The 27028-nt window shown below is 42.8% G+C and overlaps 1 protein-coding gene across 2 annotated transcripts; it reads left to right on the top strand.

The window, feature by feature from the left end:
- The first annotated feature begins 232 nt into the window (after positions 1–232).
- On the top strand, positions 233–26251 carry vaspb (vasodilator stimulated phosphoprotein b). Of its 2 annotated transcripts, XM_075473809.1 has the most exons (14): positions 234–721; positions 13639–13810; positions 17270–17450; positions 18507–18573; positions 20521–20633; positions 21292–21536; positions 22304–22434; positions 22595–22646; positions 22797–22824; positions 22946–22985; positions 23245–23301; positions 23946–24015; positions 24628–24685; positions 24792–26251. In XM_075473809.1, the coding sequence occupies exons 1-14, from the start codon at positions 717–719 to the stop codon at positions 24824–24826; spliced, it is 1254 nt and encodes a 417-aa protein (XP_075329924.1). In that variant the 5' UTR covers positions 234–716; the 3' UTR covers positions 24827–26251. The 2 variants fall into 2 exon arrangements, with proteins under 2 accessions (XP_075329925.1, XP_075329924.1); XM_075473810.1 differs by lacking the exon at positions 23245–23301 and having other exon boundaries at positions 233–721.
- The last annotated feature ends 777 nt before the right edge of the window (positions 26252–27028 follow it).

Here is a 27028-nt window from a genome sequence, read left to right as displayed (position 1 = left end):
ATTGGGTTGTGGCTCTCAATTAAATGATACGTTCGTTAAATGCGGGTTTTGAGGATGTGGTAAGAGTAAACGAATGTGTTACTTGCTACGTCTTGATATAACCACGTTACAGATTTTAAATCTTTGATTTTCAACTGATTTAACAAAAGACAGAAACGCCATTTTACGAGGTACACATGAACGCATCGTGGGATTGTAGCCTGCTTTGAAGCTCGCGGGTTGGGCCAGACTCCAATGAGTCCTACCGCGCGACCGAACAGAAACGAGAAACGAGAAACGACCGGCGGAGGCACAGGACTAGGGTCTTGTGAGCAGCGGTAAACCAGCTGAAAGTGTGAAACGAAGAGTGGGGTTTTTTGTGTAGTTGCGCTTCTTCACGGTTTTTACTTATTTTGCTCGTAGAAACCACTGTGGGATAGTGATTGGAGTTGACAAGCTCGCGCTCCACTACTGTATCTACCCGCGCCTCCTCCTCCTCCTCCTACTCCTCCTCACCCTCCTCCTCCTCCTCTCCCGCTCCACACAACCAGGAAATCGTCGAGGTGTGCTTCTTTATCTCGCTGGTGGCTACCCCGTTTGCGGGTGTAGATGCGCTGTTTTTTTCCTCCCATTTCGGTCGGTTTTTTATTTCACCAGCGTGACTTTCAAAGCCGGGCTTCAGCCCTGAAGTAAGCCGAAGTTGCCTTCGAGGAGAGGATCTCCACTCTGGCCGAACAATGAGGTTGGTAAAGCGGCTCAAATCCCTTCATCTTCATTGTGTTTCCAGGCTACATTTTTTTTGTTTTGTTTTCGGCTACGAGTTTAATCAAAGGCGACCGTTAAAAAAGATGACCCCGTAACACCTCTTCGGTCCGCCTGCTGGTTAATCTCCGCAGCGGCGTTTCCCAGCTCACCAAATGGCACATTCATTCAGGAATAACTCGAGCTTGTGGCTGTTTTGGTGTAGTTCCAGCTACATGGACTCGGGCAGGGTTTTGTGACCTTCACTTGTGAAAACTTACATGTTGCACCCCCCCCAAGTAAAGAAGTATAAACAAGTTAAGGTAGTTGAGTGGGCCAGTTGACAACGACACACTTTTGTGCGTTAAAAAACTTTAATGGTTTTTGATAAGATTTCCCCCCACAATGTGGAGTACAGTGCATGTAAGTGAACTCGGCCACTTTCATGGAAAAGGGGAAAAAGAGGAAATGCTGCGAACACCTCGGTTTGGACAAAAGTGTATTCATAACCAAAGAGGTCAAAGGTCAGCTTGATTTTATAGCGCACATTAAAGGGGTCCCAGTGTGTTGCTCAGAGGCACTTGAGCGGTTACTTCGTGGCTCTGAGCTGCACAAAGATCACTTGGTCGCTCCGCAAAACGCATGTGCTGTTTATAACATGTCATGCATTCCACAGACACACATGAAACCCACCCCCACCCGCTCCACTGTTTTCCTCCCTGTGGGGATGGCAGGGTTTTGCACCGGCACTGCCAAAAAAACTCGCCGTGTTACAAGGCTCCACGTCCTGTTGCAGCCCAGTGCGGTTACGCGCTTGGAGGTCAGCACTCTCTGCCCTCACATTTAAACAGGATGAGCCATCACTGGTGTTAAGGAGCAGCTTTTTGTCTTAGGAAAGCCTGCCAGTTGAGGGTTAATTTCTGGACCTTGAGGTGGAGCAGAGCTGCTAACCTGAGGAACAAGTTTTTTGTTGTTTTCTTTCTTATCTCAAACCTTCTGCAGTGCCCTTTTCTGTAACAATATACCTCGGCTGAGTTTGAGGGCTGGTCTGGAGTTTCTGTTTGTCTGGCCCATATTTCTGCGTGGTAACTCTGATAGCGGTGGGAGCAGGTGGCGCTTGACCTGAATGAAAAATGTGTCGCAGTATCGCATCAGGCATACCATATTAATTTGGCTATTGATAAAGGTAATGCTCTTATCACCAAGGAGCACTCTGCTAGCATTCTTTCCATATGATGTAGAGTAGTGCGTAATGTGGCTTTAGCAGGGATGCTATCTGTTGTTGTTTTTTTTTTTGTTGTTGTTTTTTTTTAAATACATCTTTGATATACAAGTTATGAGCAAAAAGTTACTGTTGGCGACACAGATGCACTTCACCATGACAACACCACAGCACTTAGACGAAATATCTTCCTGACCATGAAACTTGAAGGCGACTTGGCTGCATGTGTAGCTGCGTCTCCTGGCATGGGGAAGGTTACATTTTGCCTGCTGAGTGTGGGGGGGGGATTCTTCCTCTAAATGGATGCAGCTTTGACTGTCTCTCCGGTGTGACCCAAAACGGTTCATGTAACCTTGCATAATGGGTAATGACTGGTATGCGGCTCCTGTCGTGCTCATTGTCAGTGTGGAATGTAAATGTTGACACGGGGAGTGCAGTCGGTTGGTCAAAAGTTCAGCCATCGATCTGGTCGAGAAAGTGATTCCGGGAAGCTTCATGACGGGTCACCGTCGTACAGAGCAAAACCCACTAACCTCTGCCAGTGCACCTTTTATTTGTGGGAACCCGAGGCTTGCCCCCCTGAAATGAAAACTGATGACTGGGAAACGTTTGAAAAGTCGTTTAACGCTCGGTTTTGAATGTCCAGTTATGAGACGTACAACTAGGCATCTCTTCTGTGTTTTTTTTGGGGGATTTTTTTTTTTGTTTGTTTTTGCATCCTCGTCACAGTGAACAATAACAATGATTGTTTTTCAGATCATTACGTCAGCACTTCAGGCCTGGGGGTTGGGTTGAGTTAGGTGCCACAGGAAGTGCATCTGTTTCACTGAAAGTTGACTCACAGGTCTGGGACTAAAAACCCTGTCCCGATTGACACCTGCAGTAAGTCTGCCTTGGGCTGAAGAATTAACACTTGTGATGAGATTGTACCCACAGACGGGTGCAGTGCATCCACTCGCCAGCGCTGTTCTCAGTCTACATGTGTGGAAGTGATGGCAAACGGGGCTCCTCCTCTGTACTCTGGCGAGAGCTTATTATTGATCACTCTTAAAAGCAGGGAGAAGCCCGCCCCCCCCCCCCGCCGGTCTCCTTTGTGTCTCGACACCACTTTTCTCTGCTTTGGCAGTAGCTAGAAAGGAATGCAGCTCCAACAGTGACCTTTGCAGTATTGCTGTCATATCATTTTCCGGAATTAAGATGTTCTTTGTCAGCCCATGTCCCAACAGGCTGTTATTTAAGGAATTTGGCAATATTTATTGCATATGCCCTTGTAAGGATAGCTCAATGAAACACATTACGGGGTTGCGACAGCAGTGTGTTCTTGCTTTGTTGTTGTGTAATGTTCGTGTATGTGTGTGTTTGATGTGTTGGGATACTCGTATTTCGTGCCTCTACTTGCTCACGATCCCTTGCATAGTCATTTCTTTTCTGCTTGTTTGTTTGAAGTCTTTCAGCTTGAGCTCAGTCTTTATTGTACAATTGAAAATATCAAAGATGTAGTCGGTTAACATTAGTGTGTTGTTTTTTTTGTTTGTTTTGTTTGTTTGTTTGAACCAGGTGAATTTGTTCTCTCTCGGAAGGCAAAGTTCTGATTTACCATCAGTCTAATCTTTTGCCGACTGTGCCTCTCTTTATATTCTTTATATCCAAGGATAATTGCACTTTGTAGCATGAACAAAGTGGTAAAATTAGTTTTCCTGCCACATGCCTCCTGATAGCCACTCTTAGCCCCTCCACCCCAGAAGCAATAACAATTTGAGGTAATTGGGGTGTGCTTTTGGGAATTCTTATCCATTAAAGATTAAGAATAATGTCTTAATTTCATGCATCATAAAGAGTTGCATGTTGATACTGACTTCAAAGGGACTCCTCGGAGTGTTGCTGTATGACGGCGAGCTCAAATGTTGACAAGGCGCACATGCCTCGCCGTTCCACCTTCTTTTCCAAATGGTCCTGCTTCGTTAGTTTGTCTCCCACAGCACCCAATGACTGCTACCCCCTTCCCTGGAACAATTTACCCCTCTCGGCCCTCCCACCTCTCGCACTCATAAATAGGCCATTATGCTGGCTCGCCTCTTGGATTAGACGCTTTGCTACAGGAGTTGCTCAACGTACAAAATCCTCCATTGTCTACTTCGTGACAAAGCCGGTTTCCTTGGTGGTAGCTGCTGTTTTTGTCTTATATTGTGCCTTCAGGCACTTGTGTTTTGTCTGTAGTCATTTATTGTAAGCTAAATTTTTACTTTAACTGCTTTGTTAGTCATTTCTCACTTTTTTTTTTTGTTGTTGTTGTTAGTCAGCTTAGTGTTCTGAAACTGATGCTGGAACTTATCACCCAGGTAATTAAGTGCTAAGTAAAAGTAATGTGTGTAATATGTTTACAGTCCTCTTAAACCAGAGCTTTTGAAGTAACAACTGCCTCCGTCTATATCATTTCATCTGCATTTCACCCCTCATTCTAGTAGGTATGAGCTGGGATTTGCTCGATTTATGTAAAGTAATCCAGGCCCTAATGGTGAAGCTGTTCCTGCTAAAGATGGATGAGGAAAGTAAACATTTTCTTAGGGACTGAGCAATGTCCACCATACACATAAGCATGGCTTAAAATGTTGGAAACGCTGTTGGTCAGCCTCGAAACCCAGATTTCGTCAACCGGTTCAGTCTGAACCAAATTCGTGTTTCCAAATGTGAGTACTGTTTCTTTGTTTGCCCGTGTGATCGCAGTAAACAACCATTTTAACACTTTGGATGTTAGCTTGAACATAGAGAGTGAATAATGGGAAAAAAGGTAACCAATTTAATCGAATATTGCATAGTTTGCTGATCGCTCAAAACACTTTCTGTTAATTAAAAGGGAAATAGTACGCAGCCCTAAATCGGTCAGTGTCTTTGGAGCGCTGGGAACCGTTTTTAACATTTTAGACAGTTTAGACAGTTAATATCACTCACTAATATTCGAAGTGTGCCGTGCATCTTCACTGGTCTCACAATTTGGTTGTGATTCACTTGTCAGTCCATACACAACAATTAACAATGCACCTTGATGCATCTTAATGTTTTACATTCTCCAGTTACCATTTAACCGGGTCAGGGAATACACGGTTCCTCGGATCTGTTGTTGCCAGTCTTGCAACCCGGATTTTACGCACCAGGCGACGATCTCAGCTTTCATTATCGCAGTAACGTGACCCTAATGGCCCACCCACAATTCAGTGCCAGTGAGGTAGGAAAAGTCACATGATTTCATGATGCGCGATGCAACAACGTGTACTTTTCTGCTGAGATCAGAAACTCATCAGTGGGTTATAATTAAAAGCTCGTTATCATGTTCTGCGCTTGCGTCACTGCCGACTCTTTCGATTCTGCTTTCCGATCTTTAGAGTCTAAAAATTCCCGGAAAATGAGAGAAAAACGTTGATTGTGATCTTTTGCAAGTGCTGTTCCAGAACTAGCTCCTAGCTTTAGGAGTTGTCATAGTTGTTTGATGGGATTCTCCTTGAGCAATTGCATTATTTATATTTTTGTGTGAGCTTTGGGAGGTGTTGGGGGTTTTGGAGAAACTGTTTGGTTCTTGGTCGGGAACAATGGAGCCGCATGCCCTTTAGTGAACTTGACACAATTTCCTGTGGCGCCACTTCCTCCCTCCGATATTATTCCGTTTGGGTTTTGGCCGAGCCTGATCTTTGCCAGCTCCTCTCAAAATTGGTGCGCATAATTTTCTGGGTTGAGTTTCTGACTGCTAACTGTAAGATTCTGGGAGCCATCTCTCTTAATTTCGGATGGTTCGTTATGAGTAGGGCTGTATATAAGGTGTTATTGTCATGCCGAGAATTTTGGGGCCGATTAGAGCGGTTTCTGCGAAATGGACGAAATTCTCAGAATTGAAGTGACTAAAATGTTTGCGAAGTATCCTATGGGTATATAAAACACTTAATTCTGAGATTAGCATACTAAACCAGTATGTTGTGGGCTGTTACCTGTATTTCAGCTTGTTCGATTTCTCTTCTTGCAAAGATCTGGCCATCGTTTGCTTGAAGTTGAGCAGAAGGAAGGATTTTGCTGTCATCAAATGAAGTCAAAGTCTCATATAATCCCCCTGTGGTCCTCTCGGCAGTACTCAAACTGAGTGACATCATCGAAGCTTAAGGGAGAGCTTTGGTCTAACGTTTATGTCATTAAACCATAGCTCGTTCTGAGTATAGATGTTGTAGTGATATACCGTATGGTCAGCACAGCTAATGGACATGAAGACACAATGGATTCATCTGGAGTTCCCTGCTTAATGGAGCATAATGGACCCGAGTTAGTATAAAAACAGCTTTAAGCTGTCAGCCATTGTAAACATTCCTATAAGTCAAGTCCTTGAATCTTAGCCTCCCTTATCAGGGATACTTGCGATTGCTGATGGGCAAAGGCTGCAGTAGATGGAGGAGTCTGGGAGGAGACTTTTGGCTGGCATTATCATTAAGCAGTACTTGTATGGTGAGTTGTAATTATGGATAACATTACCACTCGAGAGTTTAATCCAAAGTTGACTAAGCTGACCGGGTAACCATGGTCGTCAAAGTAAATTAAGGTAAGGTCAAAGTCTGCTATCAGAAGGAAGTGTGATTTTAGGCGTTTCCTTCTTTTTTTCCCCTCAGCTTTGGCCCAAAAGTTCAGACAAAGGGACATCTTTATTTTTAATTTTTAATTTTTTAATGCAAAGGAAAGGCGTGTACAAGTCAAGAAAGTGTAGTTTACCCCAGTGAGTTGCTTGGGGAGCGAGCCCTCCTCCTCCTCCTTGGCCTGAGTCAAAAAGGATGTGCTCCAACCTGTAAAAGGAATTGAGCTCAGTGAGGAGGACAGAGGTGAGATGGTTCCAAATATGGGCATCGAGTGTGCCAGTCATGCCCCTCCACCTATGTGCTCGCACACAAACACACACACACACACACACACACACACACACACACACAACCTTCACTGCCTCTAAAGCAGGAAGGAATTCGTCTCTGTTCTTGAAGTGGTCAAAACCCAAGCTGATGTCTTTGAGTCTTTCCAATGCCTGGCAAGTGATGAGTCAGCACTCAAGGAATGCTGAAACGTTTCCTCAGCTGGAGAGTTTTAAGATGTCTGACTTCATTCAGAGATTTTTAGAACAAGAGTTTAAGAATAGCTGAGATGCCTGTGTCTGTGTGGCTGCTTCGGGGAGGCAGACAGCAGTAGCCTGCAGTTAGTGTGTGTGTGTTAGTGTAGCAGCAAGCCAGGACCTGTGTGAGAAGAGTGAAGCAGAGGAAAAAAGGACAAAGACAAAGTTATTCAAGTTTAAAGCGCGTTAAGAGAAAAGTGTTGGCAGAGATGTACTTTTCCTGTTATGTCCCCAGTTGTGAGGGCAGAGCATTACAATGTTTCACGGAAACGATGAACATTCTCTTTAAATGAGATGCTGACTCATTTAAAGTTCATCGCTTTGGAAAAAAGTAGCCATCTTTGCAAAAGTTATGCCTTTTCTTTTAAATTAGTTCTGCTTTGCCATCCTTTTTTTTTTTATTATTATTTTTTTTTTAAAGTGATGAATATTTTTCTTTAAAAATAAAAAATGAAAACAAAGAATCTTTCACTTCCCCAAATAAACAGAGAAGACCAGTGTAATCCCCCGAAGAATTAGCAGTTTCTGTTGATCAACATAACCTCATCTATCTTGCCAGTGGAAGAAAAGAAGCCACATGAGTAACAAACTTGATTCGGGCATCTGGATGTTGAGCTACACATTAACATTTTACTGTATCCCAGAACAGGAGCTGTTCTTTGCAGTCCGAAAGCTTATCTTGCACCTCAGGGTTAGTCTCTGGATGTATTTACTTCAGTCATGTGCTGAACCGACAACTGCATACATGGCCTGAGGGTGAGGTGAGGACAGTGTACAGTGTCAGATGACTGGGCCCAGTATCAACAGACTATTGTGTGGGCTTCACATACCCGAGTCGGCATCAGAGGTCAAGTACTCCTGCCACCATCGTGACCTCGGTTAAATGTGCTCTCGGTTTAATCCTGTCTACCAGGCATATTGTATCTAATTTACTGTAGTGATGTGCAGTGCCCGATAAATATTCCAGTTATGTTTAGCTTAAAGTGCAACGGAGTGGTTCGGAACCATTTTAAGTTGGTTATCTGACTTCTCTTTCTCTTTCCACGCACAGCCCGGGTGCCCACAGGCACATGCTGGGTGTTCCCATGCTGCCTCTTCACTGATGACACTTCCTCTTCTCACTTTTGTCCGCAGCTGTGTGCATGTCTGGAACACGACTGTCACCCACACAGGTGCTGCGGTGGAAAGTTTCACCCCGCATGCTACGTCGCGTGAGCGCCGGCTTCAGTTTTTCAAAAATATCGAGCGTGAAATGTGGCTTTGAATAATTTTTAGTTGACCATAGCTGCATTTAAAAAAAGACAGAGGCATTCAGTTGTAAACAGATTTAGGTTTTAGCTTTGTTTCCCCTCTTAGCGTTTCGGTATGAATCATGCAATGCGATATTTCACAAAGGATAGGAAGCCTTTTTATCAAGCCATCGAGTAGAAGGAGACACACCGCATAGACTATTTAGTGACTTATTGCCAGTACGTGTCTGGATTGAGTGTGTGGTGGGTTTTTAAGTTTATTTTTATGTTCGCAAAGAAGAAAATAACTAATGAATCACCGTTTACTCATCTAAAGTGCAGCCCGGCCACCTCAGGGCTACTAATTTGAATGCGACTTCTGTTTCTCACCTTTTGTGCTTCTTCTTCAGCCGTGCATGGTGTGTGACTCATTCCTCGATGCTCAAAAAACGCTTTAAAGAGACACGGCGCTGAATGGACACTATTGTTACATGCAGTCGTATGCCATGAATGGTTTTGCATGAGATATTCCTGCAAGTCCTCTTCAGTGTCTGTTGGCCTCGGAGAAAGACATTCCTGAAGGCAACAATAACTGGGGGGGAAAAAAACCTGAACATCATTTTGAGAAATTATATTTGGCTTTAGTTAGGAGGCCGGGGTGTAAGCTTTTCATAGAGTGGTATTATGGGCTCATGGAGGATGCAGAGATGAACCTTATTACTCTGCTGTCCAGACAGCACTATGTAGCCTCTGTCTTTCTTGTATGGACTTAAGGAAGTCTGTGTTTATTGTCCTTTTGTTTAGTAAACTGTTATCGTGATGCATGGAATGGAATGGAAGCATACTCCTATGAAAAAGTGTCGTTCATCTGTGCTCAGTTATTCCTCAGCTGTAAATCAGATATACTTGATCTCTGTGGCCGCAGATCCTGCAGTATTACATAAGACACGTCGCTACAAGGTTACCACCGAGAGGCATCTCAGCTCAGTATTTATACTGTATTCATGCTGAAAGTTTTGATGCGGAGAGAGAGAAAAAATGACTGAGCAGCGAAGTGGGAGGGTCAGGTAAGACGAGGAGGAGAGGGGGGAGAAGCAGAGCCACTGGGCTTGAATATACTTGCCAGCACATTTGGAAAATAAGCTGTGAGAGCACAGCCTTATACAGACATTTCCAAGAGAGCACGTGCCCCAGCGATGCAGTGATTTCCTGTTAACTCCTCATTGACCGACCGGTAGGACAGAATCATTAAAGGATGAGGTACTCCCCTTGGCTGTGATAATGAAATTAAGTAGATTAGGTTAAAGTGCAGCGAGAGCACAGTTTACATGCAATCATGGTGATTTTTGTTTTGTTTTTTTGTTGTTTTTCTTTCTGTGATAAAGTCCTCTGCTTGAAGTGTTTTAAAAGCTGGTGTCTCGAAATCCCTCCTGGAGCATCAGCCTGCGACCTGTCTGTGCTTAAGAGAAAACCCCTTAAGTCGACTGGTCATTTGGTTACACAGATGGCTTTTGTTCCCTCATTTGTTAACTGGTGGTCTCAGTCTGAGCCAGTACAGGAATAGATAGTTTATGACCACGTCTGTGGTCATTTATTCCACTAGTACTAGCACAGTCCAGTCTAATCCAGTCCAACTCTCTGCAGCCCGTTATGCCCAGTGAACTGGGATAACACGGACACACGTGTTGGCAGGCTGACAGGTGTGAGGATGTTTGCAAGTCCACGTCTTCATGCACATGTGCCACTAACCCTTTTAGAGTCTGTGTCCGTATTTCTATCAATAATGCAGCCGCTCACTTAGTCTCACTCCTCAGCCATCGCTTTCTCTGCCATTAAATATGCATCTGTTTCCCAGTCCTGTGTCTCTGTCCCCCTACCAGTTCCCATATGCCCTCTCTGCCCCGCACATCAACAGCATGCAGTGCCATGTTCGATGCAGGACCAGTTCGATCATAGGTGTTTTGACGCTGCCTGCAGTGAATGATGGGCAGGCTGTTGCCTACTGAGGGAGTAAACGCTACAGTCAAGGCTCGGAGGGTTTTGAGTTTGCATACTTCGGTAAAAATGCTCACTTTAATCTCAGTTTTCATAGTGATGATGTAACATGGTTAGTTCCTTATTTTAAAATATACCAACATTGACTTTGTAAAAGTGAAAAATAAGCTAATTAGACCAGATGTGTTTTAATGTTGCGCTTTTTCGAAATGATCTCAAACAAATCTATAAGTCTTCTTTAGTGTGCTTTATTGTTACTTGCGATCGATCTACAGTTAGCATACATCTGAGCTAGCGGTCATTTAAGATGAAGTATCTGCAGATTCCAAGTCTCGGTCTGACACTTGCATTTTCCTACAGCACACAGTTGCAAGCTACACACCACACGTGCATTAAAGTTATTAAAATCAAAATAATCTATATGCTTGACACTTTAGTAGCTCTGCAATGCAGTCACATAAACAGCCCCTGTTTGTGCTGTTAAAAGCATTTCACGATTTTGATCAAATGAGAACTCAAGCCAATGAACAGAGAGGTTAAGGAATGAAGAACTTTGAAAATAACAGGGAATTCATGCTTTCTGAATCCACATGCACAAACCGATTGGGGCTGTATAGGCATATTTGCAGTCCCATGCATACTGGGGCAGCTGCACGTATGGGCGTCTAATAGGTCCATATAGTACATTGTAGAGGTGTGGACTAAACCAATTATCCCTCAAAGTCTTAAAAAAAACATGTTATTCTGCTCCTCGTCTTTGTCCAAAAGCAGTCCATCACTAAGCGGATCTTTGTCCTAACTGACTTTTGTCTTTTCCAAAGCTGAGCAAAGCTAAAGTACCAACAACGCCGCCAACACGTTCCACATATTTCTGAGATTGCCCATAAATGGCAGCAAGCCTTGCAACAAGTAGATGTTTGTGCATGTGAAGCCCCCACACAGAGGGGTTCATTTAAAACATGACTTGAGAAAACTTGTGTTCAGTCAAGTGTTTAAGCTTTCCGCGTCTAATCAATTTGGTCGTATTAAATAAAGCTCTGTCACTGTCGTCTAGGGAAATTGTCCAAATACAGACATTACAAGTGGCTGTTAGACTTCTCTCACTTTCTGCTTTAAAATGTTTTCTCACAGCTGACGTGTGTCCTGCCACAATGCTTTAGGGCAGTTATAGAGGAGTAGTTTGGCAATATGGAAATTGTGATTATTTAAAGAAAAGAAAAGTCGAACAAAGACTTATTGAGAAATGTTTGAAGTGCAGGATGTTTTCAGCGATCTGCCCAGAAGCACAGAGAAGAGAAAGCTGCAATGGACAAACTGAATGGACGGCGGTGTCTTTGTGTCTGTCGCACATTTATAAGATGAGTGCCAAACAACACAATCACAGGAAGGCTTTTTGATGTTTTTAGGAAAGAAATAATGTGATTGACAGCAAATCCAAAACCATCCATTTTGTTTTGAGCTCGCCAACCACAGACCGATTCGTTGTTTCTCTACGAAACCCTCCACTTCTTTTGGGATATTTGTTCGCCTAAACATTTGAGCATTTCCTGGTTGGTTATGCTGGCTTTTCCCCCAAATACCTGGAAAGTTGATGGAATCCTAATTCTGTTGCACGTTATTCTCCCCCTGTTATGCTGTTCGCAGCAAAGCCAAAGGGGCATTTCCCAGTTAATGCAAACAGAATTTAAATGTTATCAACTTGTAGGAAAATTCAGGACCTGTTTGTCTGTGCAAGCATCAATTGTTCAGACTGGAGCGGTCCTTATTAGGCAGTGTTGGCAGCAGGAAGTGGGTTGTGTCTTTAGTGCCTTGTCACAGGAAGTAGCAGATTGTATCACGGGCGGGACAGATGGAGGGAGAGCTGGAAGAGATGGATTAGGGGACTGTTGGGAAAGCATGGGAGGCAAATGAGGAGAGGACTGGGAGGAATAATAGAGAATTGGAATTGACAGTTGGCAGCCACCTTTGCTCCTCTGTGTCTCTGCCCCCCTCGTCGTACTCCTGAGCTCATTGTTAACCGTTTTTATTGGACACTGGTTTGGTTTCTGCCGTTTCTCCTTTTTTAAATCAAATTTCATGAAGGGCTGATTAGAATATAATGTGTTCTTTTACCAAAACCATTTTGTTACCAATCGGTAAATAATTGAAACTTAGAAATATTTCTCTGTGAGTTATTTCAACGGGCAGCTTTTGTTGTGATATGGCTACATCTGTACAAGCAAATATTCACCTTTTGGTTCTAACTGTCTGGCGTGTGACACACAGACTGCAGTGGTAATACCTGACTGGCATGCGGCTGTGTGTATCCTGCATGCACAGATGTATAAATCAACATTTTGTCACGGATTTCAAAGCATTTCATGTGACTGTTTTCTTACAAAGTGTGTGTGTGTATGTGGAGGAGGAGGTTGGTGTAAAGCAGGTGGAAGATTCCAGGGCCTCGTTTGTTTGGTGGAGCTCGGCACAGCTTCCTGTCTTTGTCATTCTCCATTGTTGTCTGACCTCCCATCTTGTCTGGGATCAAACGAAACTGCTTCTCCGAGCAGAAATTAACATTTTTTTTCTTTCTGCGTTTTACCTATTAAACATGTTACACTACACACGGTTTGGTGTTGGTTATGCCAGCCCTGCCTCTTCCAGTCCTAGCTAACATGCAGGTGGACTCCGCTGTGATTTTGTGATGAAGTGAGAATGAGACCAGGCGAGTCTTGATGGACCGGCTCTCATCTTTGTGCAGGCTTTGTTTATGATCCACTGTTTTTCATTCATTTGTCCATCCGGTGTCTCCAGCTCCCAGCCTCCGTCCCTCATCCGTGTGTTTACTTCGTCCGCTCCAGCTGCTCCCCACTCTGCATCCTACACAAACGATTTTGACAGAAGTTGAATTTTGACCTACGCATATTGTAGCTTATAATGTCAAAATGCTGCAAACCTGATCCTTTGTACAATCACCATTTAATTTGTAGGAGTTTTGATACCAAAAAAATGAAGGCATAAAGATCTGTCATCACTATACATTAACTCTGTGTGGCTGTCATCAGCCAAATAAAGTACTTACCTTTGTTCTAACACGTACAAAGTTTCTTTTTTTAGCTTAGGTTTGTCATCTCCAAAAATTGATGTGGTCTGAGCTGAACTCTGCAAAAGCTTCTGTCTTGTTTTCATAGCTCCTTAAAAGGAGTTTTAACATGAAGCTCAGTTGTAGGTACTTAAAACCCCACCAACGTGGATATGAAGTTTAATATCTGTATTCTTAGCGAGAGCTCCTCTCTGGCTCTCAAGACTCACCCCAACTGTGCTGTGTATTTATTCTGTTGTTTGTCTTGTCCTCTGTCTTGCAGTGAGTCAAGTATTTGCCAGGCTCGGGCTACTGTGATGATCTACGACGATGGCAATAAGAAGTGGCTCCCAGCAGGTTCTGGACCCCAAGCCTTCAGCAGAGTCCAGATCTATCACAACCCCGCCAACAATGCCTTCAGGATAGTGGGACGCAAGATGCAGTCAGACCAGCAGGTACATCTGCCGGCTTTGGACGCATGCGCCTGACCAACTTTGTGTGTTTGGGTCACGTCTTTGTAGTTATTCTGCGACAGCTGTGTAGCCCGTGGTGCGAAAATACGTGTGAGATGGTTTATCTTTATCTGACCAAACATTTCTTAGGGCTCTCTGAGGGTTATGAGGCCTGCACAGCTTCCCAAAATACAACAAACCTTCAAAGGCTTTTTTTTTTTTCCCTGGTTGTATTTACACAGCAGATAGGAATGCTGGAGTGACGTTATGGCCCACCGGTGGGTGAAAATCAGTCGTAATCCCGCCATCGCATTTAGGCTCGACAACCTCTGGGCTTCTTGTTGTTCCGTTCCTTTGTTTTGTTCAGGTTTTAGAGGCTAATATGATTAACTTTTTAGTGATATTTACAAGTTTTTTTTGTTTTGTTTTTTTGTAATGCTGGGTGCTGGCGCTCATTCATCTAATTTTGGCCAATCAGCTTACAGCTGGATCACAGATGGTTCCTCTTGTACTAGGGTAGGTCCTATTCTGAATACTAGTTACACAAAAAAGATTTTCAGCCTTTCTGTTTCAGGCATCTTAGGTTTTATGTCCACAATGGGTCATAAAATCTGATAAGTGTAAAGATGAACCACAGGAACAGAATTAGGTCCACTCATTCTCCCCCACGTGCATTCAGTTCCTGTTGGCTCCAACAGTGTTTTGCTGTGATAAATGGGTGTGAATGTGACATGGTGGCCAGACACATTGGCTGTTGTCGCATTTGTTTGGGCTTAGGGAGACAGGCAGCTCGGCCCATCAGTGGATCAACTGAAAATGTGAAGCGCTCGTCACCAAGGTTGACACAGATTTAATTTTGATCTAGCTTTGAGATCGTTTTATTGCCCAGTCCTACTTGAAAACACAAAAGTCAAATGCAGCACAGTGCAGACTGCGATGGTTGAGTGAATTTGGGAATAACTCCCAGAGAAGATTAATCAAATTGCGACCGAAAAAGAAGGCCCTGAATCAAAGCAATAAAACGTATATTTGAGATTGTTTCACAGCCGTAACATTCTGAGGCACAAATGAAAGCACCAACAGCCTGTAGAAATGTTTAACATTAACAGATTTTCAGGTGCGCTTCCTGGTTTGACTGGCAACCAACTCAAACGCATTTAGCCTCTTTAAGTTCAGGGTGCTGCTGGTTGAGCTTGAAATTTCAATTATATGGAGAGCATTCACTGCAAATGATGTGATGGATTTATCGTTTTGTTATGTTTTGAGTTGAGTTTCAATTCTTTTCATTAAATGTTCTGAAGCACGGACTGTTAACAGGCAGGACGTGTTAGATGAGAGATACTCATTGCGCGGCTCCTCAAGCTTTAATTGGTGGCTCGCACTCGCATAGTAGCTTATAACAATATGGTAACAATAACAATACATTTTTTCAAATAACATACAGCGAATACTGCACAGTATTTAGTATTTTTATTGAGTTTAACGTTTTTGTAGTATTAAGTATTAATTAAGGCTTAATGGTATTTCCTAAAGGGGGCCCTGTTAAACCTGGCAACGCAGCCCGCTTAAACCACCGTCACACTTGACCGCAGAGCACGCTAGCTCCTTTAGCCAGCGCGAGATGCAGGCACAATGCATGGTTTTTAATTAAAAAAGGGCAAAAACCAGCACAAAAAACAAACGAAAATCAGGATGAAGATGCCAGAGAGGGGACGAGCAGGCAAACGTCGGGTGTACCGCGAGATGCAGGGACAATGGATGGGGTTTTAATTAAAAAAAGGGCAAAAACCATGCTCATCTCAAATGTCTCACTATGATTACAACAACAAACTATAAATACAACATGAAGAAAGTCAAGGACATGCATGCCAGCTTCTGCTCATCCCAGTATTAAGGCAAATGTGGTCTTAATTGAAAATGTATTGGTTGTGTTGTTTCTTTTTTTTGTGGGATGTTTTATATGTAGAAATGCATATTTGCAAAACGGGACTTAGTATGTTGTCGTAAAAGTGGCTCTTCCCTTGATTTTGCTCTGCCAATGTGGCTCTTGTGAAAAAAATAGTGAGTATCACTGTGTTAGACCCATCGTTGCGTCATTTCCTCATATAAAAGTGGTCAGATTCTAAGTTTGAAACCTGGGTAAACTCTCTTTCCGTGGGTCTATTCTTGACTAAGCCCTTCTTGTCCCTGCTGCCACAGAGCCTCTCTACTTTAAACATTCAGCACTCTGAATTGTTCCCCAGAGACGGGACCTAAAGTGGATGATGTTTCCTGTAAGATAGTTGGCATGTTCAGCCATTTCCTGTGACAATTTAAAAAGAAGCCTGATAGCGTGTAAGGACTCTATATTTGTCTCTGATGAAGACATGCAACTTGATTTAGACTTGTGGTGAATGAGATCAGCAGGGGGTAAATTACAAGGAGACGATCGCAGCCGCATCTTCTCTCTGGTCCCATTTTCTTCACATCATTGTTTTTCCTCACTTTTTTTTGTCGTCAGGCTCGCGTTTTCATTTTGTTTTTTTCATCTTGTTGTGTCTGAATGATCAAAACGGCACTGAAAACACTCGTGAGGCCATGCCATCAAGGTTTCCCTGAAGACTTTCTGGCTTTTTAAACAAGTGGATTTCTTTTCTCAGACCTTCACTTATAAGATATCGAGAATGATGTTTTTTTTGTTTTTTTTTTCCTTTCTCTCCCTGGGTTCCGCTCTCATTCTCACCGTGTTCTTGCATTTCGATAAGATTGCGAATAGTTTTGGAAAATGCCGCTGTCTGCAGTGGCAGCTGACCTTGCTGCCCTCTCTTTTCAGAGCATGTTGCTCCCTGTGATATTCAGCCTGACAGGGTCTCCTCTCCTCCCCTGGTGCCCAGTGGAATCCAGAGGCTGTTAAACAAATAGCAAAATGGCATGTCAGCACATTCAAACAACACTCAAACCCAGAGTTTTTTCTGGTTAAAAGGCTTTACGCCACCTGCTGGGTGGAATATAAACCAGAATGATACTCGTAAAAAATAAAGTACACGCATCATTTTAGGCAAGAGCAGATATGTGGTTTTATGGGGCACTTTCAGTAGTTTTTCTAGTAAAAGGATATAGCTCAATGGATATAACAGTTTTTTTTGTCATATCTTTGCCTTTATTTGAAACTTCTCCACAGCAGGTACAAGTTTGGTTTGTGCTTTAATCAGAAGAGCTGACATTACGTTACATACAGCCAATACTTTTACCCAAATATAAGTGACTTACTCACATTCATGAATAAACACATAATGCGGCAAAGTGAGGACACTTCAGGATGGGGACTGGGGAAGCCAGCGATGAGCCACAGATCTTCTGCTTGGATGACGGCTCTCCCTCCTGACCCGACGCCATTTCTTTGAATATTGACGGCTGAAAGTTCTATTATATGCTCTGTCGTAGCGACCATTGTGAACCCAATCGTGTGTTCTCCTCCCTCAGGTGGTTATAAACTGTCCAATTGTAAGAGGGCTCAAGTACAACCAGGCTACGCCCAATTTTCACCAGTGGCGAGATGCCCGACAGGTGTGGGGACTCAACTTTGGCAGCAAAGAGGATGCCGCTCTGTTCGCCAACGGTATGGCTCATGCGCTGGAGGTCCTCAACTCCATGGCAGATGCAGGTAAAGGACTCCTCATTTGACTCCTTGTTACATCAGCATTTGTTGTTACTTCACGTATTTTCCTGTTTTGCTATCCACAAATGGCGAAATGGCACATGGTAAGCTGAGGGTGTATGGGTCTTTCTTTTTTTTTTTTTGTAGGCTAGATTTTTCAAATTAGCATTCTCTGATGTTTTATACATTTAATGTGTGAGGGATTTCTTTACTTGCACTGGTTGAACTCATGACACATTCCATTCAGCTATGTTGATAAGGCAATAAAGTATTGAATCTTGAATAAATCATAACACTCCAATAATTCATTTTCACCTTATCAGTAGACTAACAAAGACGATGACCAGCGAGGGGAGGTCATGTATGAGAGCAAATGCCTCAGGATTGTCAGTATAAGTACTTTAGGAAATATTAAAGCAAGCACTACTTGTTAGCGGTTACCGTGGAACTTTGGGTGTCCTGGTTGTGTTCACGGCGCTGTATGGATTTGATCTATTTTGGCGGTAATGAAGGAGGATTTCCCACAAAATTCCAATGTTCGCGTGTACAAGGTGGGAGATGCAAGGGAAATTAATTAGTTGTCTTAGAAAATATCAAAACAAGATACTTTGGCAAGGCCCATCCTGTTGTGTGGAGGTGGGGGGAGGGGCCCTTTGTTTGGTCTTATAGACGGTTGTGCTAAGTCTGCTCTGGGTTTGGGCAGAAAAAGTAGAGCACAAGATTGGTCACACACACACACACACACACACACACACACTCGGTTCACACTGTTTCATTGAAGTTTTACTGAACTTATTTGGACTGTATCTAATCCAACTGAGTCTAACTGTACTGTAGAAGCTTGATTGGTATTTTCCAACCATTCGAGCTCCTCTGTCACATCGGAGGCGTCCAGACTTTGTACTCTCCGCAGCAAGAGTGCAAAAGGCGTGTACATCAATAAAAGCACGCGGGCAGAAGGATACAGTTCAAAGATGGATTGTTCGAGAGCAATTAAACCCATTTACTGCATCATCTAACCCAATGTTTACATTAAGTGTATTTTCCATCTTGTTTTGGCAGGTTATGCAACTCTCCCCCGCCCAGTGTCAAATGGACCCTCTCCAGAAGAGCTTGAACAGCAGCGGAGGTACCTTCAGACGAGTGACCCTTTTGCTTTGCTGTGATATTTTGTCAGGAAAACAGCTGGACACGTTTAGCTACAGTTGAAGTTCCATTTGGCCCGCCGCCCCAAATAAGCAAAAAAATGTTCTTTAATGCGGCTGATGAGCAAATGGACACGTGGGGTGGGAATCTCAAAGCAACTCACGATTTGATTAAGATCTGGGCACTACAATGCGCCTCGCATCTCTGACTAAATACGGACACAAATCCTCGACATTAAACGTTGTGGACGTGTTTGTGTTTTGCTTCACTCATTCAGAGTTGGGATGAAGCTTTCGCATCACTTGTTCGACGCTCCTCTGGTTGGTCAGCAGCTGCAGCCAGTTGTTTTTCATTCTTCCCTGCTGGAAATATGCAATGTGCTTTCTGATGTTTGTCAAGTTTCCAAAACACCTAGTTCGTCTTCACAGATCCCAAAGTTCCTCCGTGTGCCGACTCTTAATGCAGATGGCGGTGGTCGGATTTCTCACTCGGTCATCTTGTTCATGCTGTGGACGCTTTGAGCGCTTCACCTCTGCTTTTCCAAGTTGCTGCTTTTGTGCTCCCTCATCATTACTTCATCAATGAACATGTACACAATCGATTTTTAAGTATTCTGATGGCACCTGAGTGGGTGTGCTTGTACGTGTGAAATTTGTACTCCAGGCAGAAGCCAACTGTCCTGCAGCCTTAGTCAAGCTGCCCTGACTTTGCAGTTGCCCTCTTGGCACAGTTTTGCACACAGGCATATGTAAAGGATTTAATGGCATTAACTTGACGCTGCTAAACCCTCACTCCACCCCTCAGTCAGGTCAAAGGTTAGACGGATAGCAAAGCTCTCGCATCTCCTCCACCATCCATCTATCTTTTCCTTCAGAGACCTGTAAGGTAGACCAGGCATTAACCTTTTAATCCCATTTGGACTGAAAGGTAATTTACTGCCCAGTGGAGGAGGTTTTGTGATTGCCTATTGGGGCTGTCCGTCAACTTAGTAGCTGTCCCATTGGCTGCGGCCATGCAGTGCCTTACTGAGCTTTTAAAACCTCTGATCTCCTTCACAGACGCAGGTGTTTGTGGGTGTTATTCTTATTGACATTCTGGTGAACGTTCAGAATATTCTCTGACATCTGACAATGGGAATGTCTCCCTTTATTCTTTCCTGAGCGTCCTTTCTTAGCTTCAATCACAACGACCCTTACTTTGCATGCGTGTGCATGTGCATTGTCTGCATACTGTTCTGTATACAGCTGTGACGCAGAGTCCCAGATGTTAAGTGGGAGAAGGGAGGGAGAAACGGCAAAGAGAGGCTGCTTGAATTAGGCCACTTTGTCCAGCCGAGGACTAATCTAGTATTCGGTGTATAAAATTTGTGGCGTTCTTTTCTCTCTTCTACAAATGCCAAAAAAAAATTATAACTACGCAGAATTTTTAAAGGTAGCAAGCCAAAGGAGAGAAGCCAGGCTGTTGTTGCAAAAGAGTGAGGAAAGCATGCCTCAGCTGGATAGAAAATAGATATATTTTGAACCATATCGTCAAATTCTTATTTGCTCAAAGGTTATTGCTCGACACCTGGGACATTTTTCTCTCAGTCATCATTGCTAACCATATCCTATCGGGATGATGAGCTTCTTTAGAAATTGTCCTGTTTTGCCCTGTTACGTCTCTGTCAAAATGTGCTGCAACTTCCCACATAATGACGACCAAAGGGTCCTCTGGGTTGTTTGATTTGATGTTTCTACCTTAAGAAAGTAACATAAGTTTCAATGTAAGCTGACGGTAAAGTTGTGTCGACTTTCCCGTCACGCCTCTCTTTCTCAGCTTTATTTAGTGTCTAATCTTTCTGTAGGCGTTTGGACAGATATTTTCAAAACCAGCGATTTTATTTTGAAGATGTCTCCGTGGGATCGTAATAGAGGTGTGCGTTTGTTTACAGGTTGGAGCAGCAGAGGCAGGAACAGCAAGAACGGGAGCGGCAGGAGAGAGAAAAACAGGAGCGGGAGCGTCAGGAAAGAGAGAGACTGGAGAAAGAAAGACAAGCTGCTGCAGGTCAGGAAACACCTGGTATTCAGCACCACTGCACTTAACTACAGTGCAGTGCGGTCTCAGTAGTTCGCTCATTACTCTCTTTATGTAATTGTGCAGAACCAGGTCAAGCTAAAAGTAATCCTGCTGCATGTCTGACCCTCAGAGTTCGACTTTGTTTTGTTTTATATGGAAGCGGTTTTCGGGTTTTTGTCACGCTGATTTAATAGAAACTTTTTGATTCATAGTGCATTGACGTAAAGGCAAAAAGATTGCGTTGGCCTGTGTTTTTATAGCCCTGCACTAAACAGGTTCTGCAGCGACCGTCTGCAAACAGGATATCGGACCAGTATTTTGTTTCTTTAAACTCACATCTTACCTTGATTACTCTTTTATTCCAGAATTGGCAAGTATTTCCTTTTTTTTTTTTTTTTTTTACACTGAGGTAAACTTATAAAGATGATCTATCGGCCTTTCTGGTACGTCATGTGAATCTATGCCTGAGCCTATAAATACCACAAACTAGTTAAGTTATTTGTAGTGGACATGAACGGTAAATACATCTTTTTCCACTGAGGGCCGAAGCCTGACACGTTATTTTCTTTGTGCAGTGCGCTGCATCACCATCCGTGTTGTACATCTTGATTCTCCTCTGGTAAGAGTCTGTTTTCTCTGTCTTTAGTCCCTGTTCCCCCTCCTCCACCGATGGCCTCTGCAGGTCCTCCCCCTCCTCCAGCTCCTCCTCCACCCCCTGGACCTCCCCCAGCCGCTGGCATCATCCCTCCTCCTCCGGGGCCACCACCCACAGGACCTCCGCCAGCCCCGCCCCTGCCCACTGCAGGTGGAGGAGGAGATGGCAATGGAGGTGGGGGAGGAGGGGGCTTAGCAGCCGCCCTGGCAGGAGCCAAACTTCGCAAAACGTCCAAGGTGAGTATTTAACTAATTTCATCACTGATGCTTTTAGTTTGAGCTCCCACTACAGACCTGTGACCTTTTCACCGCAGAGATTTTGACTCGTCTCTGTGTGACACAACACAGGTGAAGCAGGCTTTGTTAATGATGGCTTCACAAAACAAGGCTACCTCAGTTACCTCACCTAAATCAACCGAGTCATTTTTAATGATATGAATTACATCTGCTGTATGGAGAGTTTGAGGTCAACATCCCCCTTGGGTTTGTTTGGATGCCATGTCGTATTACCCTTGGCCTGAGGGCGACTTGTATACGCGAACCCTGAATTCTGACTTAAGGATAGCGTTGCTGTAATCACACTTTAGGATCAGCCTCTAAAATTGTATCACGGTCCATTTTCTACTCTCCAACACATCTGTCCACTGCAATTTAAAAAGAAAAAAAAAACTAAACGTTTTTAAACGATTAAAAGATTAAAACACGTCTTTATCAACACAGTGAATCTCCTCACTTCTCGCCACCAAATTGGATTTTTTTTTTTTTCCTTTGGTCAGAAAAAAACCAACCAGGTTGTAGTTGGATAACAGGGCAGTGTTCCTTATAGGTGCAGCCCGTACCTTCATACTCTCTACTCTTGTGATGACAAGTCTTGGTGCTTTTTTTAATTATGAAGATTGTATTTGGCTGTTTTATTGATCAGGTCTTTCCTATTGAGCTTAGCAGAGCTGTGTCACGCCAATATCCTTTTTTAAATTTTTTTTATTGCTATTTGCTGCCCTCAGCAGGATGATGGAATCCCTGCATCTCCAATAGGCAGAGCCGACTCTAGCCGCAGCAGTAACTCCTCTATTGGAAGTGGAGGTGGTGGTGGAGGTGGTTTGATGGGTGAGATGAGTGCCATATTGGCACGAAGGTGGGTGACTCCAAAAGTTTCAAAAGTATCCAATTCCCATAATGTTTTTTTTTTTTTTTTTTATCGACAAGTTTTGCTCTTTGTTTATGCCTCATTACCCCCTTTAAAAAAAAAACAAGAAAACATTCATTCTAACTTCAACTGATTCTGTTCCTATCAGGAGAAAAGCGGCAGATACAGGAGAGAAGGTACCCGCGAAGACACAAGACAATGTAAGGGCTGCTTTTATGTCACATTATTTTGTCTAACTCCAAGCAAACGGTGTGTTTTACACATGAAGAGCTGTAGACGGGGCGCTTAAAGAATAGAAATGGTTGAACACGACTCAGTATTTACAGAACTCGCTTGTCTTTTCTGCATAGGATGATTCAGAGCCTCAAGGTCAAAGCGGTGAGAAGTGAACAGTTTTATTCATAGCATGCCGCCCACACTGATCACTCTGATACAAAATTAAAATGAGCAACTTATAATTTTTTCTTCTTTTTTTTTTTTCTTTTATCCTCCCTCTTAGACACACTAAGAAGACCTTGGGAGAAATCGACCCTGCCCAGGTAATCCTAAATTCAGTTATTTCTCTGCAGTTGCCCATCAGTAAATCTGTAACTACCCCCCCCCCAGGTGTCTCATGTTTGAACTCACCACACAACTAGTTCTTCATCAGTGTGAGTGTGTGTCTGTCTGTGTGTGTGTCTTTTAGACTTTTGCTCTATTTGTATATATCTGTCTTTGCCTGAGGACAAGTGTGCTCATTTTCGTGTGACTGCTGTTCATTTTCATTCTAAGAGGAGAGTGTATGTGTTTCACTAACAGGAATAACTCCATCTCCAAGAACATGGACTCCACTCCCTCATTGCCCCAAGTTTTAAGGTATACGTGCTGTCCCGCTCCCTCGTGACCTCGGTTTCTCTTGCCTTTCTTTTCCCTCTCAGGCCAGCGCAGCATCACTGCAGCCTACGTGCCGGGGTAGCATATTTTACAGTTGATAGCACCATCTAATGGAACAGAGAATGGCGTACATGTACACCCAGGGGACGTGTAGATGTACCATCTGTATGTGTTGTTCTTTGCATACAGATGGAAGCCTGGCTGTGTGACTTACACTTATTTTTATGTTGGTTTTTCATCGCCGGGTCTTGTGCTGTCATCTTCTGATAGACTATACCTTCTTCTGACACAGCTTCTCTCACAACTGAAGTTGAGGCATGATTACACATTTGCTGTGGTTAATGGGTGGATAAACCCCAGCCAGTATCCATTAGGGGAAAAAGGTTGTTTTCTTAATGGAACTAATTATGCTCATTTGGTTTTCTTCTTTCATTAAAGGCTTACCTTCATTGCCACTCCAGGTGTACATTTCTGCATTTTTTTTCCCATTCACTCTTCCTTCATCCCTCTTTTACTACAGTGATGAGCTTTATTAGCTGTTACCCTGACAACGCAGAGATTTTTCTGTGACTTGGACATAAAACACGTTTATATTTGTCTGTTTGTTTGTTTTTTTTTTCTTACAGAGCAAAGGGTGCCAGCAACAATAATGATGCAGGTGGAAGTGATGACTCAGATTTAGAGAAAATGAAACAGGTGAATGGCCAAACTTGAATGTATCGCTAAAACTTAAGAGCGTGATTACATGTAATTTAATGGGAATTGGTTCCGAATCCCAACATTAAACAAGCCCTGATGCTAGGATTTCTTTAAATTAAAATTTTTTATTTATTTTTTTTAAATCAGATTATCGATAAGCTCCAATGTTTTGGCGTATTTGCGTAAGCACACTCTGATGCGGCACTTAGCTGCCCTTATTTGATCTGTGTAAATTACCAAAGGGGAACAGCAGCAGTTTAACACACTTTTTTCAACCACTATATGAAAAGGGTGCCATTTTTCACCCTTTAGCTACCAGAATATTAGTATTATTAATGGTAAAATGAAAAAAAGAAATCAGTCTCCTCAGGGTAAGACAAAGCGTGTCTTGTCTCATTTTCCCTCTCATTGTCACCTTTCCCAGCTTTAACCCATTAAAATCTGATGCTACATAAGCATTGGATGTTCATGTTTAGAGGGAGCCTCGGGTCTTGCTATGTTAAACTGGGAAAGAAGAATAGACTAATCGACTTGTCTAAAAATGTGAAAAAATTCCAAAATTAGTCAAAGTTGAGCACAATCACCATGTTTTCTGTCATATTTCTGCAGGAGATCTTGGAGGAGGTGCGGAAAGAGCTACAAAAAGTCAAAGAGGAAATTATTGGAGGTGATGTTACTTTGTACTCTTAGAAATGATCAAAAATGTTTCATTAGGCTTCAGGATGAAGCATTCCAGGTACTTACCGTTTGTTTTTCTGCTCCCCTTTTCACAGCCTTTGTTCAGGAGCTGCAAAAGAGAAGCACATAGTTCCGCTGAGTGTCAGGTGTAACTGAGGGGTGCGATACATGGAGGTGGTTGAGGGACGTCTGCCCCTCCCCTCCACTGCGCCCCTCTCATGTAGCCCAGGGATTTCTCTCTTTCTGTCCTACACCTTTCCTCTTTTCTGTATCTCTCTTACAAAAACACACCTGAGCATTCTTGCTTATTTGTACAACAAACCTATTCACTTCATGTAAACGGTAACCCAGGGACCTCCTCACGTCGCCATCCAGCACTCCAGACGATCACTCACTAATGATGGCGTCTGTGTACCATCTCGCCCCTCTTCAGTCATCCCGTCCCCTCGTGTCCTCTGTGATCTTCTCATCTGAAGAGAGAGCGCATGGCTACAGCTAGGTCGCTCTTATAGTTCCTCATTATATCCCTCTTTGCGGCTGAAATCCTGCTCCTTGTGTCCTCTACTTTCCACATCAGATGCATCATTACTCCTAGAGCAGTTTTCAGTATTCAGGGACAGTGTATTCATATTTTTTTACTGTAATGGCAAGATGCTGGGATCCTCTTCTTCTTCTTTTTTTTTTTTTGTCTTTTGGCGGTATTGTTCACACGTATGCTCGTAGGTTATTGTCCCTCATCGTCGTTGAAGGTGGAATGACAATAATTGACGTTGAATCTGAAAACCCAACTCGTTCACTACTGCAGCGTGTCTCCCTCAAATGGACTCTGAGCTCCCAGCAACTGCCACCAACTAAAACAGCCCAACGCAAGCCTTCACTGCTGCAACCTAGAGATGCTTAGAGGAAGAGGAGACAAGCAAAAGGGAATCTGATGAACAACCCGAGTGCTGTGAAAGAGGAGTGTGCTGTAGTTTTATAACGTGTGAGAACTTTATTCTCTTTTGCATTGCACTTGTTCCAGAGGATGTGTGACTGTGTGCCACGCTGCCTTGATGGACTATTCCCTCTCACTCAAAATGAGATAGTACCTGTTGGCCGGCGCAGTGGGCCTACTGTACGCTGTGCCTCCGCCAGTTGTTTTTCCTCCATTCTAGCTTTTGTTTTCTAATTTTGAAACATGAAAAATGGCCATGATGAGGTCATTTAATTTGGCCATGACCAACTGCCTTGAGAATAAGTATATAAATATATATATCTATATATAAGGAAATATATATATTTGTTTTGAGGGAAAAAATGTTAGCAAAAATGAAATGGTGTTTCTATTTTAATTGAAATGACTGGTGAGTGGGGATTTCTGTTTTCTTTTCTTTTCTTTTTTTTTTTCAATGATTGTTTTCTTATAAAATGTTATTTTGGGTTTCCTTTTTTTTTTTTTTTTTTTTTTTTCCTTCTAATAGTCTAGGCTTTTTACACTGAAACGTAAAGAAAACAGCTTAGAGACACTGGATTAGAAATGCCTTTGTAGTCGAATACAGCTGCTTCTTGAAATGCATTACTTTGTCCCGAGTCATCTTTCGCATCCTGTTTGATGATTTCTTTGAATTTAACATTGGGAAAAGTTTATCAATCATGGCTTGTACCGCACAAAGCTCTTTGCACTGAAGTCCTAACTCAACGACTTGGATAAACATTTAGACTTGTCCGGCTTCAGAAGTTTTAAACCTTTGTCACATTAGATGCGGAATTACAGCGACAGCTGAGCCAATCCAAAAATTCCTCCTGAGACTAAAGCTTTAAACCTCAATGATTTCAACACTGTTGCAAAAGATGAGCGGTCCAAAACCCCAGCAGCGATATTCAAACAGCTCTGTGGCATTTTATTTATAAAAAAACAAACAAAAAAAGCAGTTTGGTTGCTTTTTCATTCATTTCTAAAGGAAGAGAGCAAATTACTTTTGACATTTTGATTGTATGGATAAAAAGAACTAAATGAACCCTTCATTTACAACTTTAAGTAAATATAGTTTACAGATGGAAGAAATAAAAAAAACCTGGTAGTATAAAAGGTGTAAATCAAAGGGTCACCAGTGTTCATTACTGTTTAGTTCATGGTGAAATTTTAGCTTCAAAATAGCAAATCTGTGCAATCAGTCTTTAGTGTCTAGTTAGATTACAATTTCATTAGCAGGATTTATTATTATTATTATTGTTGTTCTACTCATTTTGACTTTCCTTCCCTGTATTATCTTATCTGCAATATTTTTCTTTGAAGAGTTACTCATTTCAGACCTAATGAGTCTTAAAAGGTTAAAAGAAAACTAAATGGTTG

The sequence above is a fragment of the Odontesthes bonariensis genome, chromosome 9, assembly GCF_027942865.1.
Source record: "Odontesthes bonariensis isolate fOdoBon6 chromosome 9, fOdoBon6.hap1, whole genome shotgun sequence".
In the NCBI taxonomy this organism is placed as follows: domain Eukaryota; kingdom Metazoa; phylum Chordata; class Actinopteri; order Atheriniformes; family Atherinopsidae; genus Odontesthes; species Odontesthes bonariensis.
This window is presented reverse-complemented; position numbering and strand designations above follow the sequence as displayed.

Bases quoted from the DNA above. Each gene is read 5' to 3' on its own strand.
- vaspb (XM_075473809.1), top strand. The intron at 17,451-18,506 runs GTAAAGGACTCC...TTGTTTTGGCAG, and splicing joins CAACTCCATGGCAGATGCAG to GTTATGCAACTCTCCCCCGC. The intron at 24,686-24,791 runs GTGATGTTACTT...CCCTTTTCACAG, and splicing joins CAAAGAGGAAATTATTGGAG to CCTTTGTTCAGGAGCTGCAA.